The following is a 14,725-nucleotide window of genomic DNA, read 5'->3' on the forward strand; positions in this document are numbered from 1 at the left end:
CAACGCTCTGAAAAAGATCTCCATTTACACAACATTCTGAAAAAGATCTCTGTTTACAAGAAGTTCTGAAAAAGTTCTCGTTTTACACAACGCTCTGAAAAAGATCTCTGTTCACACAATGTTCTGAAAAAGATCTCCATTTACATGACAACGTTCTGAAAAAGATCTCCGTTTAGACAACGTTATGAAAAAGATCTCCGTTTACATGACAACGTTCTGAAAAAGATCTCCGTTTACACGACAATGTTATGAAAAAGATCTCCGTTTACACAAGGTCCTGAAAAAGATCTCTTTTTACATTACGTTCTGAAAAAGATCTCTGTTTACACGACAACGTTCTGAAAAAGATCTCTGTTTACACAACTTTCTGAAAAAGATCTACGTTTACACAACGTTCTGAAAAAGATCTCTGTTTACACGACAACGTTCTGAAAAAGATATCCGTTTACACAACGTTCTGAAAAAGATCTCCGTTTACACAGCGTTCTGAAAAAGATCTCCGTTTACACAACGTTCTGAAAAAGATCTCTGTTTACACAACGTCCTGAAAAAGATCTCTGTTTACACGACAACGTTCTGAAAAAGATCTCTGTTTACACAACGTTCTGAAAAAGATTTCCATTTACATGACGTTCTGAAAAAGATCTCCGTTTACTCGAAAACGTTCTGAAAAAGATCTGCGTTTACACAACGTTCTGAAAAAGATCTCTGTTTACACAACTTTCTGAAAAAGATATCCGTTTACACAACGTTCTGAAAAAGATCTCCGTTTACACAGCGTTCTGAAAAAGATCTCCGTTTACACAACGTTCTGAAAAAGATCTCCGTTTACACAGCGTTCTGAAAAAGATCTCCGTTTACACAACGTTCTGAAAAAGATCTCTGTTTACACAACTTTCTGAAAAAGATATCCGTTTACACAACGTTCTGAAAAAGATCTCCGTTTACATAACATTCTGAAAAAGATCTCCGTTTACACGACAACGTTCTGAAAAAGATCTCCGTTTCCACGACAACGTTCTGAAAAAGATCTCCGTTTACACAACGTTCTGAAAAAGATCTCTGTTTACACGACAACGTTCTGAAAAAGATCTCCGTTTACACAACGTTCTAAAAAAGATCTCCGTTTACACAACTTTCTGAAAAAGATCTCTGTTTACAAGAAGTTCTGAAAAAGTTCTCGTTTTACACAACGCTCTGAAAAAGATCTCTGTTTACACAATGTTCTGAAAAAGATCTCCATTTACATGACAACGTTCTGAAAAAGATCTCCGTTTAGACAACATTCTGAAAAAGATCTCCGTTTACATGACAACGTTCTGAAAAAGATCTCCGTTTACACGACAATGTTTTGAAAAAGATCTCCGTTTACACAAGGTCCTGAAAAAGATCTCTTTTTACATTACGTTCTGAAAAAGATCTCTGTTTACACGACAACGTTCTGAAAAAGATCTCTGTTTACACAACTTTCTGAAAAAGATCTACGTTTACACAACGTTCTGAAAAAGATCTCTGTTTACACGACAACGTTCTGAAAAAGATATCCGTTTACACAACGTTCTGAAAAAGATCTCCGTTTACACAGCGTTCTGAAAAAGATCTCCGTTTACACAACGTTCTGAAAAAGATCTCCGTTTACACAACGTTCTGAAAAAGATCTCCGTTTACACAGCGTTCTGAAAAAGATCTCCGTTTACACAACGTTCTGAAAAAGATCTCCGTTTACACAACATTCTGAAAAAGATCTCCGTTTACACGACAACGTTCTGAAAAAGATCTCTGTTTCCACGACAACGTTCTGAAAAAGATCTCTGTTTACACGACAATGTTCTGAAAAAGATCTCCATTTACACAAGGTCCTGAAAAAGATCTCTTTTTACACGACAACGTTCTGAAAAAGATCTCTGTTTACACAACGTCCTGAAAAAGATCTCTGTTTACACGACAACGTTCTGAAAAAGATCTCTGTTTACACAACGTTCTGAAAAAGATTTCCATTTACATGACGTTCTGAAAAAGATCTCCGTTTACTCGAAAACGTTCTGAAAAAGATCTGCGTTTACACAACGTTCTGAAAAAGATCTCTGTTTACACAACTTTCTGAAAAAGATATCCGTTTACACAACGTTCTGAAAAAGATCTCCGTTTACACAGCGTTCTGAAAAAGATCTCCGTTTACACAACGTTCTGAAAAAGATCTCTGTTTACACAACTTTCTGAAAAAGATATCCGTTTACACAACGTTCTGAAAAAGATCTCCGTTTACATAACATTCTGAAAAAGATCTCCGTTTACACGACAACGTTCTGAAAAAGATCTCTGTTTCCACGACAACGTTCTGAAAAAGATCTCCGTTTACACAACGTTCTGAAAAAGATCTCTGTTTACACGACAACGTTCTGAAAAAGATCTCCGTTTACACAACGTTCTAAAAAAGATCTCCGTTTACACAACTTTCTGAAAAAGATCTCTGTTTACAAGAAGTTCTGAAAAAGTTCTCGTTTTACACAACGCTCTGAAAAAGATCTCTGTTTACACAATGTTCTGAAAAAGATCTCCATTTACATGACAACGTTCTGAAAAAGATCTCCGTTTAGACAACATTCTGAAAAAGATCTCCGTTTACATGACAACGTTCTGAAAAAGATCTCCGTTTACACGACAATGTTTTGAAAAAGATCTCCGTTTACACAAGGTCCTGAAAAAGATCTCTTTTTACATTACGTTCTGAAAAAGATCTCTGTTTACACGACAACGTTCTGAAAAAGATCTCTGTTTACACAACTTTCTGAAAAAGATCTACGTTTACACAACGTTCTGAAAAAGATCTCTGTTTACACGACAACGTTCTGAAAAAGATATCCGTTTACACAACGTTCTGAAAAAGATCTCCGTTTACACAGCGTTCTGAAAAAGATCTCCGTTTACACAACGTTCTGAAAAAGATCTCCGTTTACACAACGTTCTGAAAAAGAGCTTTGTTTACACAACATTCTGAAAAAGATCTCCGTTTACACGACAACGTTCTGAAAAAGATCTCTGTTTCCACGACAACGTTCTGAAAAAGATCTCTGTTTACACGACAATGTTCTGAAAAAGATCTCCATTTACACAAGGTCCTGAAAAAGATCTCTTTTTACACGACAACTTTCTGAAAAAGATCTACGTTTACACAACGTTCTGAAAAAGATCTCTGTTTACACGACAACGTTCTGAAAAAGATATCCGTTTACACAACGTTCTGAAAAAGATCTCCGTTTACACAGCGTTCTGAAAAAGATCTCCGTTTACACAACGTTCTGAAAAAGATCTCCGTTTACACAACGTTCTGAAAAAGATCTCCGTTTACACAGCGTTCTGAAAAAGATCTCCGTTTACACAACGTTCTGAAAAAGATCTCCGTTTACACAACATTCTGAAAAAGATCTCCGTTTACACGACAACGTTCTGAAAAAGATCTCTGTTTCCACGACAACGTTCTGAAAAAGATCTCTGTTTACACGACAATGTTCTGAAAAAGATCTCCATTTACACAAGGTCCTGAAAAAGATCTCTTTTTACACGACAACGTTCTGAAAAAGATCTCTGTTTACACAACGTCCTGAAAAAGATCTCTGTTTACACGACAACGTTCTGAAAAAGATCTCTGTTTACACAACGTTCTGAAAAAGATTTCCATTTACATGACGTTCTGAAAAAGATCTCCGTTTACTCGAAAACGTTCTGAAAAAGATCTGCGTTTACACAACGTTCTGAAAAAGATCTCTGTTTACACAACTTTCTGAAAAAGATATCCGTTTACACAACGTTCTGAAAAAGATCTCCGTTTACACAGCGTTCTGAAAAAGATCTCCGTTTACACAACGTTCTGAAAAAGATCTCTGTTTACACAACTTTCTGAAAAAGATATCCGTTTACACAACGTTCTGAAAAAGATCTCCGTTTACATAACATTCTGAAAAAGATCTCCGTTTACACGACAACGTTCTGAAAAAGATCTCTGTTTCCACGACAACGTTCTGAAAAAGATCTCCGTTTACACAACTTTCTGAAAAAGATCTCTGTTTACAAGAAGTTCTGAAAAAGTTCTCGTTTTACACAACGCTCTGAAAAAGATCTCTGTTTACACAATGTTCTGAAAAAGATCTCCATTTACATGACAACGTTCTGAAAAAGATCTCCGTTTAGACAACATTCTGAAAAAGATCTCCGTTTACATGACAACGTTCTGAAAAAGATCTCCGTTTACACGACAATGTTATGAAAAAGATCTCCGTTTACACAAGGTCCTGAAAAAGATCTCTTTTTACATTACGTTCTGAAAAAGATCTCTGTTTACACGACAACGTTCTGAAAAAGATCTCTGTTTACACAACTTTCTGAAAAAGATCTACGTTTACACAACGTTCTGAAAAAGATCTCTGTTTACACGACAACGTTCTGAAAAAGATATCCGTTTACACAACGTTCTGAAAAAGATCTCCGTTTACACAGCGTTCTGAAAAAGATCTCCGTTTACACAACGTTCTGAAAAAGATCTCCGTTTACACAACGTTCTGAAAAAGAGCTTTGTTTACACAACATTCTGAAAAAGATCTCCGTTTACACGACAACGTTCTGAAAAAGATCTCTGTTTCCACGACAACGTTCTGAAAAAGATCTCTGTTTACACGACAATGTTCTGAAAAAGATCTCCATTTACACAAGGTCCTGAAAAAGATCTCTTTTTACACGACAACGTTCTGAAAAAGATCTCTGTTTACACAACGTCCTGAAAAAGATCTCTGTTTACACGACAACGTTCTGAAAAAGATCTCTGTTTACACAACGTTCTGAAAAAGATTTCCATTTACATGACGTTCTGAAAAAGATCTCCGTTTACTCGAAAACGTTCTGAAAAAGATCTGCGTTTACACAACGTTCTGAAAAAGATCTCTGTTTACACAACTTTCTGAAAAAGATATCCGTTTACACAACGTTCTGAAAAAGATCTCCGTTTACACAGCGTTCTGAAAAAGATCTCCGTTTACACAACGTTCTGAAAAAGATCTCTGTTTACACAACTTTCTGAAAAAGATATCCGTTTACACAACGTTCTGAAAAAGATCTCCGTTTACATAACATTCTGAAAAAGATCTCCGTTTACACGACAACGTTCTGAAAAAGATCTCTGTTTCCACGACAACGTTCTGAAAAAGATCTCCGTTTACACAACGTTCTGAAAAAGATCTCTGTTTACACGACAACGTTCTGAAAAAGATCTCCGTTTACACAACGTTCTAAAAAAGATCTCCGTTTACACAACTTTCTGAAAAAGATCTCTGTTTACAAGAAGTTCTGAAAAAGTTCTCGTTTTACACAACGCTCTGAAAAAGATCTCTGTTTACACAATGTTCTGAAAAAGATCTCCATTTACATGACAACGTTCTGAAAAAGATCTCCGTTTAGACAACATTCTGAAAAAGATCTCCGTTTACATGACAACGTTCTGAAAAAGATCTCCGTTTACACGACAATGTTTTGAAAAAGATCTCCGTTTACACAAGGTCCTGAAAAAGATCTCTTTTTACATTACGTTCTGAAAAAGATCTCTGTTTACACGACAACGTTCTGAAAAAGATCTCTGTTTACACAACTTTCTGAAAAAGATCTACGTTTACACAACGTTCTGAAAAAGATCTCTGTTTACACGACAACGTTCTGAAAAAGATATCCGTTTACACAACGTTCTGAAAAAGATCTCCGTTTACACAGCGTTCTGAAAAAGATCTCCGTTTACACAACGTTCTGAAAAAGATCTCCGTTTACACAACGTTCTGAAAAAGAGCTTTGTTTACACAACATTCTGAAAAAGATCTCCGTTTACACGACAACGTTCTGAAAAAGATCTCTGTTTCCACGACAACGTTCTGAAAAAGATCTCTGTTTACACGACAATGTTCTGAAAAAGATCTCCATTTACACAAGGTCCTGAAAAAGATCTCTTTTTACACGACAACTTTCTGAAAAAGATCTACGTTTACACAACGTTCTGAAAAAGATCTCTGTTTACACGACAACGTTCTGAAAAAGATATCCGTTTACACAACGTTCTGAAAAAGATCTCCGTTTACACAGCGTTCTGAAAAAGATCTCCGTTTACACAACGTTCTGAAAAAGATCTCCGTTTACACAACGTTCTGAAAAAGATCTCCGTTTACACAGCGTTCTGAAAAAGATCTCCGTTTACACAACGTTCTGAAAAAGATCTCCGTTTACACAACATTCTGAAAAAGATCTCCGTTTACACGACAACGTTCTGAAAAAGATCTCTGTTTCCACGACAACGTTCTGAAAAAGATCTCTGTTTACACGACAATGTTCTGAAAAAGATCTCCATTTACACAAGGTCCTGAAAAAGATCTCTTTTTACACGACAACGTTCTGAAAAAGATCTCTGTTTACACAACGTCCTGAAAAAGATCTCTGTTTACACGACAACGTTCTGAAAAAGATCTCTGTTTACACAACGTTCTGAAAAAGATTTCCATTTACATGACGTTCTGAAAAAGATCTCCGTTTACTCGAAAACGTTCTGAAAAAGATCTGCGTTTACACAACGTTCTGAAAAAGATCTCTGTTTACACAACTTTCTGAAAAAGATATCCGTTTACACAACGTTCTGAAAAAGATCTCCGTTTACACAGCGTTCTGAAAAAGATCTCCGTTTACACAACGTTCTGAAAAAGATCTCTGTTTACACAACTTTCTGAAAAAGATATCCGTTTACACAACGTTCTGAAAAAGATCTCCGTTTACATAACATTCTGAAAAAGATCTCCGTTTACACGACAACGTTCTGAAAAAGATCTCTGTTTCCACGACAACGTTCTGAAAAAGATCTCCGTTTACACAACTTTCTGAAAAAGATCTCTGTTTACAAGAAGTTCTGAAAAAGTTCTCGTTTTACACAACGCTCTGAAAAAGATCTCTGTTTACACAATGTTCTGAAAAAGATCTCCATTTACATGACAACGTTCTGAAAAAGATCTCCGTTTAGACAACATTCTGAAAAAGATCTCCGTTTACATGACAACGTTCTGAAAAAGATCTCCGTTTACACGACAATGTTATGAAAAAGATCTCCGTTTACACAAGGTCCTGAAAAAGATCTCTTTTTACATTACGTTCTGAAAAAGATCTCTGTTTACACGACAACGTTCTGAAAAAGATCTCTGTTTACACAACTTTCTGAAAAAGATCTACGTTTACACAACGTTCTGAAAAAGATCTCTGTTTACACGACAACGTTCTGAAAAAGATATCCGTTTACACAACGTTCTGAAAAAGATCTCCGTTTACACAGCGTTCTGAAAAAGATCTCCGTTTACACAACGTTCTGAAAAAGATCTCCGTTTACACAACGTTCTGAAAAAGAGCTTTGTTTACACAACATTCTGAAAAAGATCTCCGTTTACACGACAACGTTCTGAAAAAGATCTCTGTTTCCACGACAACGTTCTGAAAAAGATCTCTGTTTACACGACAATGTTCTGAAAAAGATCTCCATTTACACAAGGTCCTGAAAAAGATCTCTTTTTACACGACAACGTTCTGAAAAAGATCTCTGTTTACACAACTTTCTGAAAAAGATATCCGTTTACACAACGTTCTGAAAAAGATCTCCGTTTACACAGCGTTCTGAAAAAGATCTCCGTTTACACAACGTTCTGAAAAAGATCTCTGTTTACACAACTTTCTGAAAAAGATATCCGTTTACACAACGTTCTGAAAAAGATCTCCGTTTACATAACATTCTGAAAAAGATCTCCGTTTACACGACAACGTTCTGAAAAAGATCTCTGTTTCCACGACAACGTTCTGAAAAAGATCTCCGTTTACACAACGTTCTGAAAAAGATCTCTGTTTACACAACGTTCTGAAAAAGATCTCCGTTTACACAGCGTTCTGAAAAAGATCTCCGTTTACACAACGTTCTGAAAAAGAGCTTTGTTTACACAACATTCTGAAAAAGATCTCCGTTTACACGACAACGTTCTGAAAAAGATCTCTGTTTCCACGACAACGTTCTGAAAAAGATCTCTGTTTACACAACATTCTGAAAAAGATCTCCGTTTACACGACAACGTTCTGAAAAAGATCTCTGTTTCCACGACAACGTTCTGAAAAAGATCTCTGTTTACACGACAATGTTCTGAAAAAGATCTCCATTTACACAAGGTCCTGAAAAAGATCTCTTTTTACACGACAACGTTCTGAAAAAGATCTCTGTTTACACAACGTCCTGAAAAAGATCTCTGTTTACACGACAACGTTCTGAAAAAGATCTCTGTTTACACAACGTTCTGAAAAAGATTTCCATTTACATGACGTTCTAAAAAAGATCTCCGTTTACTCGAAAACGTTCTGAAAAAGATCTGCGTTTACACAACGTTCTGAAAAAGATATCCGTTTACACAACGTTCTGAAAAAGATCTCCGTTTACATAACATTCTGAAAAAGATCTCCGTTTACACGACAACGTTCTGAAAAAGATCTCTGTTTACACGACAACGTTCTGAAAAAGATCTCTATTTACACAACGCTCTGAAAAAGATCTCTGTTTACATGACGTTCTGAAAAAGATCTCCGTTTACTCGACAACGTTCTGAAAAAGATCTTTGTTTACACAACATTCTGAAAAAGATCTCCGTTTAGACAACGTTTTGAAAAAGATTTCCATTTACATGACGTTCTGAAAAAGATGTCCGTTTACTCGACAACGTTCTGAAAAAGATCTGCGTTTACACAACGTTCTGAAAAAGATCTCTGTTTACACGACAACGTTCTGAAAAAGATCTCCGTTTACACAACGTTCTGAAAATGATCTCTGTTTACACGACAACGTTCTGAAAAAGATCTCAGTTTACACAACGTTCTGAAAAAGATCTCTGTTTACTCGACAACGTTCTGAAAAAGATCTTTGTTTACACAACATTCTGAAAAAGATCTCCGTTTACATGACAACGTTCTGAAAAAGATCTCTGTTTACACAACAACGTTCTGAAAAAGCTCTCCGTTTACACAACGTTCTGAAAAAGATCTCTGTTTCCACGACAACGTTCTGAAAAAGATCTCCGTTTACACAACGTTGTGAAAAAGATCTCTGTTTACACAACAACGTTCTGAAAAAGCTCTCCGTTTACACAACATTCTGAAAAAGATCTCCGTTTACACAACGTCTTGAAAAAGATCTCTGTTTACACAACGTTCTGAAAAAGATCTCCGTTTACACAACATTCTGAAAAAGATCTCCGTTTACATGACCACGTTCTGAAAAAGATCTCCGTTTACACAACGTTCTGAAAAAGATCTCTGTTTCCACGACAACATTCTTAAAAAGATCTCCGTTTACACAACGTTCTGAAAAAGATCTCTGTTTACACGACAATGTTCTGAAAAAGATCTCCATTTACACAACGTTCTGAAAAAGATCTCTGTTTACACGACAACGTTCTGAAAAAGATCTCTGTTTACTCGACAACGTTCTGAAAAAGATCTCTGTTTCCACGACAACGTTCTGAAAAAGATCTCCGTTTACACAAAGTTCTGAAAAAGATCTCTGTTTATACAACGTTCTGAAAAAGATCTTTGTTTACACAACGTTCTGAAAAAGATCTCCGTTTACACAACATTCTGAAAATGATCTCTGTTTACACGACAACGTTCTGAAAAAGATCTCCGTTTACACAACGTTCTGAAAAAGATCTCTGTTTACTCGACAACGTTCTGAAAAAGATCTCCGTTTATACAACGTTCTGAAAAAGATCTTTGTTTACACAACGTTCTGAAAAAGATCTCCATTTACAAGACGTTCTGAAAAAGATCTCCATTTACACAACGTTCTGAAAAAGATCTCTGTTTAAAAGGGAAATGTTCTGAAAAAAAACTCTGTTTAAACAACGCTCTGAAAAAGATCTCCGTTTACACAACGCTCTGAAAAAGATCTCTGTTTACATGACGTTCTGAAAAAGATCTCTGTTTACACGACAACGTTCTGAAAAAGATCTCTATTTACACAACGCTCTGAAAAAGATCTCTGTTTACACAACGTTCTGAAAAAGATCTCTGTTTACATGACGTTCTGAAAAAGATCTCTGTTTACACGACAACGTTCTGAAAAAGATCTCCGTTGACAAAACGCTCTGAAAAAGATCTCTGTTTACATGACGTTCTGAAAAAGATCTCTGTTTACTCGACAACGTTCTGAAAAAGATCTTTGTTTACACAACATTCTGAAAAAGATCTCCGTTTAGACAACGTTCTGAAAAAGATTTCCATTTACATGACGTTCTGAAAAAGATCTCCGTTTACTCGACAACGTTCTGAAAAAGATCTGCGTTTACACAACGTTCTGAAAAAGATCTCTGTTTACACGACAACGTTCTGAAAAAGATCTCCGTTTACATAACGTTCTGAAAATGATCTCTGTTTACACGACAACGTTCTGAAAAAGATCTCCGTTTACACAACGTTCTGAAAAAGATCTCTGTTTACTCGACAACGTTCTGAAAAAGATCTTTGTTTACACAACGTTCTGAAAATGATCTCCGCTTACATGACAACGTTCTGAAAAAGATCTCTGTTTACACAACAACGTTCTGAAAAAGATCTCCGTTTACACAACGTTCTGAAAAAGATCTCTATTTACATAACGTTCTGAAAAAGATCTCCGTTTACACGACAACGTTCTGAAAAAGATATCCGTTTACACAACGTTCTGAAAAAGATCTCCGTTTACACAACGTCTTGAAAAAGATCTCTGTTTACATAACGTTCTGAAAAAGATCTCCGTTTACACGACAACGTTCTGAAAAAGATCTCCGTTTACACAACGTTCTAAAAAATATCTCCGTTTACACAACTTTCTGAAAAAGATCTCTGTTTACATGACAACGTTCTGAAAAAGATCTCCGTTTTCACGACAACGTTCTGAAAAAGATCTCTGTTTACATGACAACGTTCTGATAAAGATCTCCGTTTACACAACGTTCTGAAAAAGATCTCTGTTTACACGACAACGTTCTGAAAAAGATCTCCGTTTACACAACGTTCTAAAAAAGATCTCCGTTTACACAACTTTCTGAAAAAGATCTCTGTTTACATGACAACGTTCTGAAAAAGATCTCCGTTTACACGACAACGTTCTGAAAAAGATCTCCGTTTACACAACTTTCTGAAAAAGATTTCTGTTTACACGACAACGTTCTGAAAAAGATCAAATAAATAATAAATATTTGAATAAAAACAAATTGAAAAAAAAAAACGATTTACTGTCGTTTTTGCATTTCTGCACCCACTGCAATAATCCTGTTTCATCAAGTGGTAAGGTGTGTTCTTTCTTTGCTCGCTCCACAGCTTTGAAAAAAGGGGGTGCTCTTCTATTGGGAACATTACGGTAGTTGTGGAGAAAACTCGACCTCTCCAATACATCAAGAAACTCATATATAACTCAACCAACTACCTGGCAACAAAACACAGACTCACCCAGACAGGAGGGCAGACACAAAAGATGGTTTATGAACTTATCTGACAGAGAAATGACCCTTCATTGAAGAGAGGTAACAGCAAAAGAACATGACAGTTTTAGTCTCAGCCTGCAGTCGAGCTCCTCACAGTGACTAGAAGGCCAGAAGGAACTTGAACTACTCACAGTCCTGGATACAACTAGGTAGTGAATTCTCTGAGTAAAGATGGTAACCACACAACCCTCCCAGCAGACAAAGTTAATGCACAATGGTTCTAAACACAAGTAACGACCAGAATAAGGATCCTTCTCAATGACACAAGCACCTATGAGCCTCAGAATTCAGAAAGAAGGGCCCTCTGGTCCTCTGGCCCTCTGGCCCTCTGGCCCTCTGGCCCTCTGGCCCTCTGGTCCTCTGGCCCTCTGGCCCTCTGGCCCTCTGGCCCTCTGGCCCTCTGGCCCTCTGGTCCTCTGTCAACACGGATAACTGTCACTTACAACATCGCCAACATCCTGGTTTCCTTGGTGGCTTCGGCCTCCCTCTACATCCGACGTTCAGTGGATGTTCCGTGACTCAGTAGATACAGATGATTACTTTGATGTGTCCTTAACAGAATCTAGCTCAGCCCAGATCAGCTCTGACAGCTACCTGAACCCTAAACTATCTAAATACCACACATTCCTGTTTGAAGAAGAGAGTTTACGGACAGAAGGCTGTGCTGTGACCTGTTGGTGTCTCCCGCTGTCCAACCTTTATGGAGGAGGTCGAGCAGAACCCTCGACATGTCGACAGAGACACAACTCCAGGTCGCTGGTACACATGTGAAGCAGATGTAGAGGACCAATGCTCTGCACCTCGGCTGCCACAAAGGAGCGCCGTTTCCTCGTTTTTTATTTTTCCCCCTTTTGCTTCTCCTGTCCCCTCCAGGTGGGCGTGGCCAGCCGTGACTGTGGGAGCAGAGTGCTGATTGGATGATGACCTGATTCCACTCACCTGAGGTGCAGGTGGAGCTCATTAACCTGATGACCACACTACTTCACCAGGCTTCAGCCTCCGCTCCATACTGGACCGTAGTACTCAATCAGTCAGTTTCTGGTCGACACATTTGCAGGGTTGTTGTGGTTGTTTGTGTACAAATTCTGCTTGTTTCTGGATTCAGTGTGAAGATCAGAGCTGCTCAGCTCAAATCAGCTTTCTGACCAGAGCTCCTGACTGAATCTTTCAAACCTTCACAGATTTAGAGCCACACGCTTGATCATCACAAAAGACATCTTCTGATGTGATGGAGAGACTCCGGAGCTCAACACACTGACTGATCAATAGTCCCAATCTGGCAAAGTCAAACGTGACTTCAGTGTAAAACACGACATGTACATGGAAACAAACATGTTTTCCACAAATCAACCTCGAGCCTATATCAGGACTTTTAGGACTCTATTCTCTCTAGGTAACTTCAGGATTAACTCTGGTTTTCTCTTATGGAGGTAACTTCAGGATTAACTCCGGTTTTCTTTTATGGAGGTAACTTCAGGATTAACTCTGGTTTTGTCTTGTGGAGGTAACTTCAGGATTAACTCTGGTTTTCTCTTATGGAGGTAACTTCAGGATTAACTCCGGTTTTCTTTTATGGAGGTAACTTCAGGATTAACTCTGGTTTTGTCTTACGGAGGTAACTTCAGGATTAACTCTGGCTTTGTCTTATAGAGGTAACTTCAGGATTAACTCTGGTTTGGTTTTATGGAGGTAACTTCAGGATTAACTCTGGTTTGGTTTTATGGAGGTAACTTCAGGATTAACTCTGGTTTTGTCTTATAGAGGTAACTTCAGGATTAACTCTGGTTTTCTTTTATTGAGGTAACTTCAGGATTAACTCTGGTTTTGTCTTATAGAGGTAACTTCAGCATTGTGAAGCGAGACCCATGTTTTTGATCGGACTACCGATGAGCTGTGTGGAAGCAATGAGCTTTCACACCTGCGCCTATGAAGCCGATTTACCAAGGAAGTGAACTTTAATGTGTTTGAAGTGCAACAAGCAAATCTAGAGTGAAGACTCCAGTGAAATAACTCAAGAAACTCTTATACGTCCACGTTTAGAACTGCGAAGACGGACGATTTGAGAAGTGAAACCTTCTTCTCTCCACCATTAGCATTGTTCTGTCTTATCTATCTCCAAAGAGGGATGGTCAATCACAGTGAAGGTAATGAAAACACAGTAGAGCCACATTTCTAATGTTTTGAGACTCACCACAGTCAGAATTAAACACCTGCACTCCACCGTTCAGTTAGACGAACCAACCCAATCAAAGAACCGTATGAACTGGTTGAACCTGACGCCACAGCAGAACAAGAACATCCAGCATCAGAACTGTCTGATGGACGTGTGTCTACTTTTCTGTTATTTCCTCCTTTTTTTTTCTTCCTTGAAGTCAGTTTCTGTCTTTTGTGTTGATTTTCTTATTGATAACTCATCACGAATGATTACGGTCTCCGCTGTGGAGGGTTATGAGACTACATGAGGGCCCAGACAGTTACAGACAGCTCTATCATGTTATTGATAAATGCATCGTCATTAGAATCTTTTCTTTATCCTTTGAACATCAGATGGTCGACTCATGCAGCTCCCGTTCTCCTATTCTCTGTAACAGAGGACGCCGTCAGCACACTGAGGAGAACTGGCACAACATTTTACACTACTTATCAAAGTTAAAACACATGTTGGATTTAGAGAACCCAGTCACTAGAACGTACAATCTGCACCTCAAGTTATCGATCTACCAAATGAAACATTTGTTCATTTACAAACACAGTCAATGTTGTGGCTTCATAACGGTTTTAAAAATCATCTCAGTGAACATGATGGTGTTCATTTGTACCACTTTTATGAAACGGGTATGTAGCAGAGAGGTGAGACAGGTGAGACAGGTGAGACAGGTGAGACAGACGGACGAATCACACATGAGCCTGAAAGAGGCAGCGTGTTGGTGATTTGAATTCAGTTAAATAGTGACTGAAGCCTCTGCTGGTGAACACAACCGCCACACTGGCTCCTCGTCAAACACCCAGAGGACGGAGCAACAGCAGAGACCAGCCCCGGGACGGAGAGGCGGCGCCAGAGAGCTGCAGCAGCTCCAGCCAAGGCGGAGACGAGGCAGAGGGCGGAGGAGCAGGCCGGGGCCACGTCATCGAAATTCAGCAGCAAGACCTGCAGTGTGAACGTA

General features: G+C 38.2%; 1 protein-coding gene across 1 annotated transcript in view; it reads right to left on the bottom strand.

Moving 5' to 3' along the window:
• Nucleotides 1–11,848: 11,848 nt before the first annotated feature.
• sim2 (SIM bHLH transcription factor 2) overlaps nt 11,849–14,725 on the bottom strand; it is a gene marked incomplete at both ends in the record, with an annotated part of 34,542 nt that continues 31,665 nt past the window's right edge. The window contains one exon of the mRNA XM_080483444.1: nt 11,849–11,977. Within this exon, the coding sequence (XP_080339570.1) occupies nt 11,849–11,977 (129 nt within the window). The remainder of the gene's footprint in view (nt 11,978–14,725) is intronic.

Source organism: Lipophrys pholis (genome assembly GCF_963383615.2).
Source record: "Lipophrys pholis genome assembly, chromosome: 16".
Lineage (NCBI taxonomy): Eukaryota > Metazoa > Chordata > Actinopteri > Blenniiformes > Blenniidae > Lipophrys > Lipophrys pholis.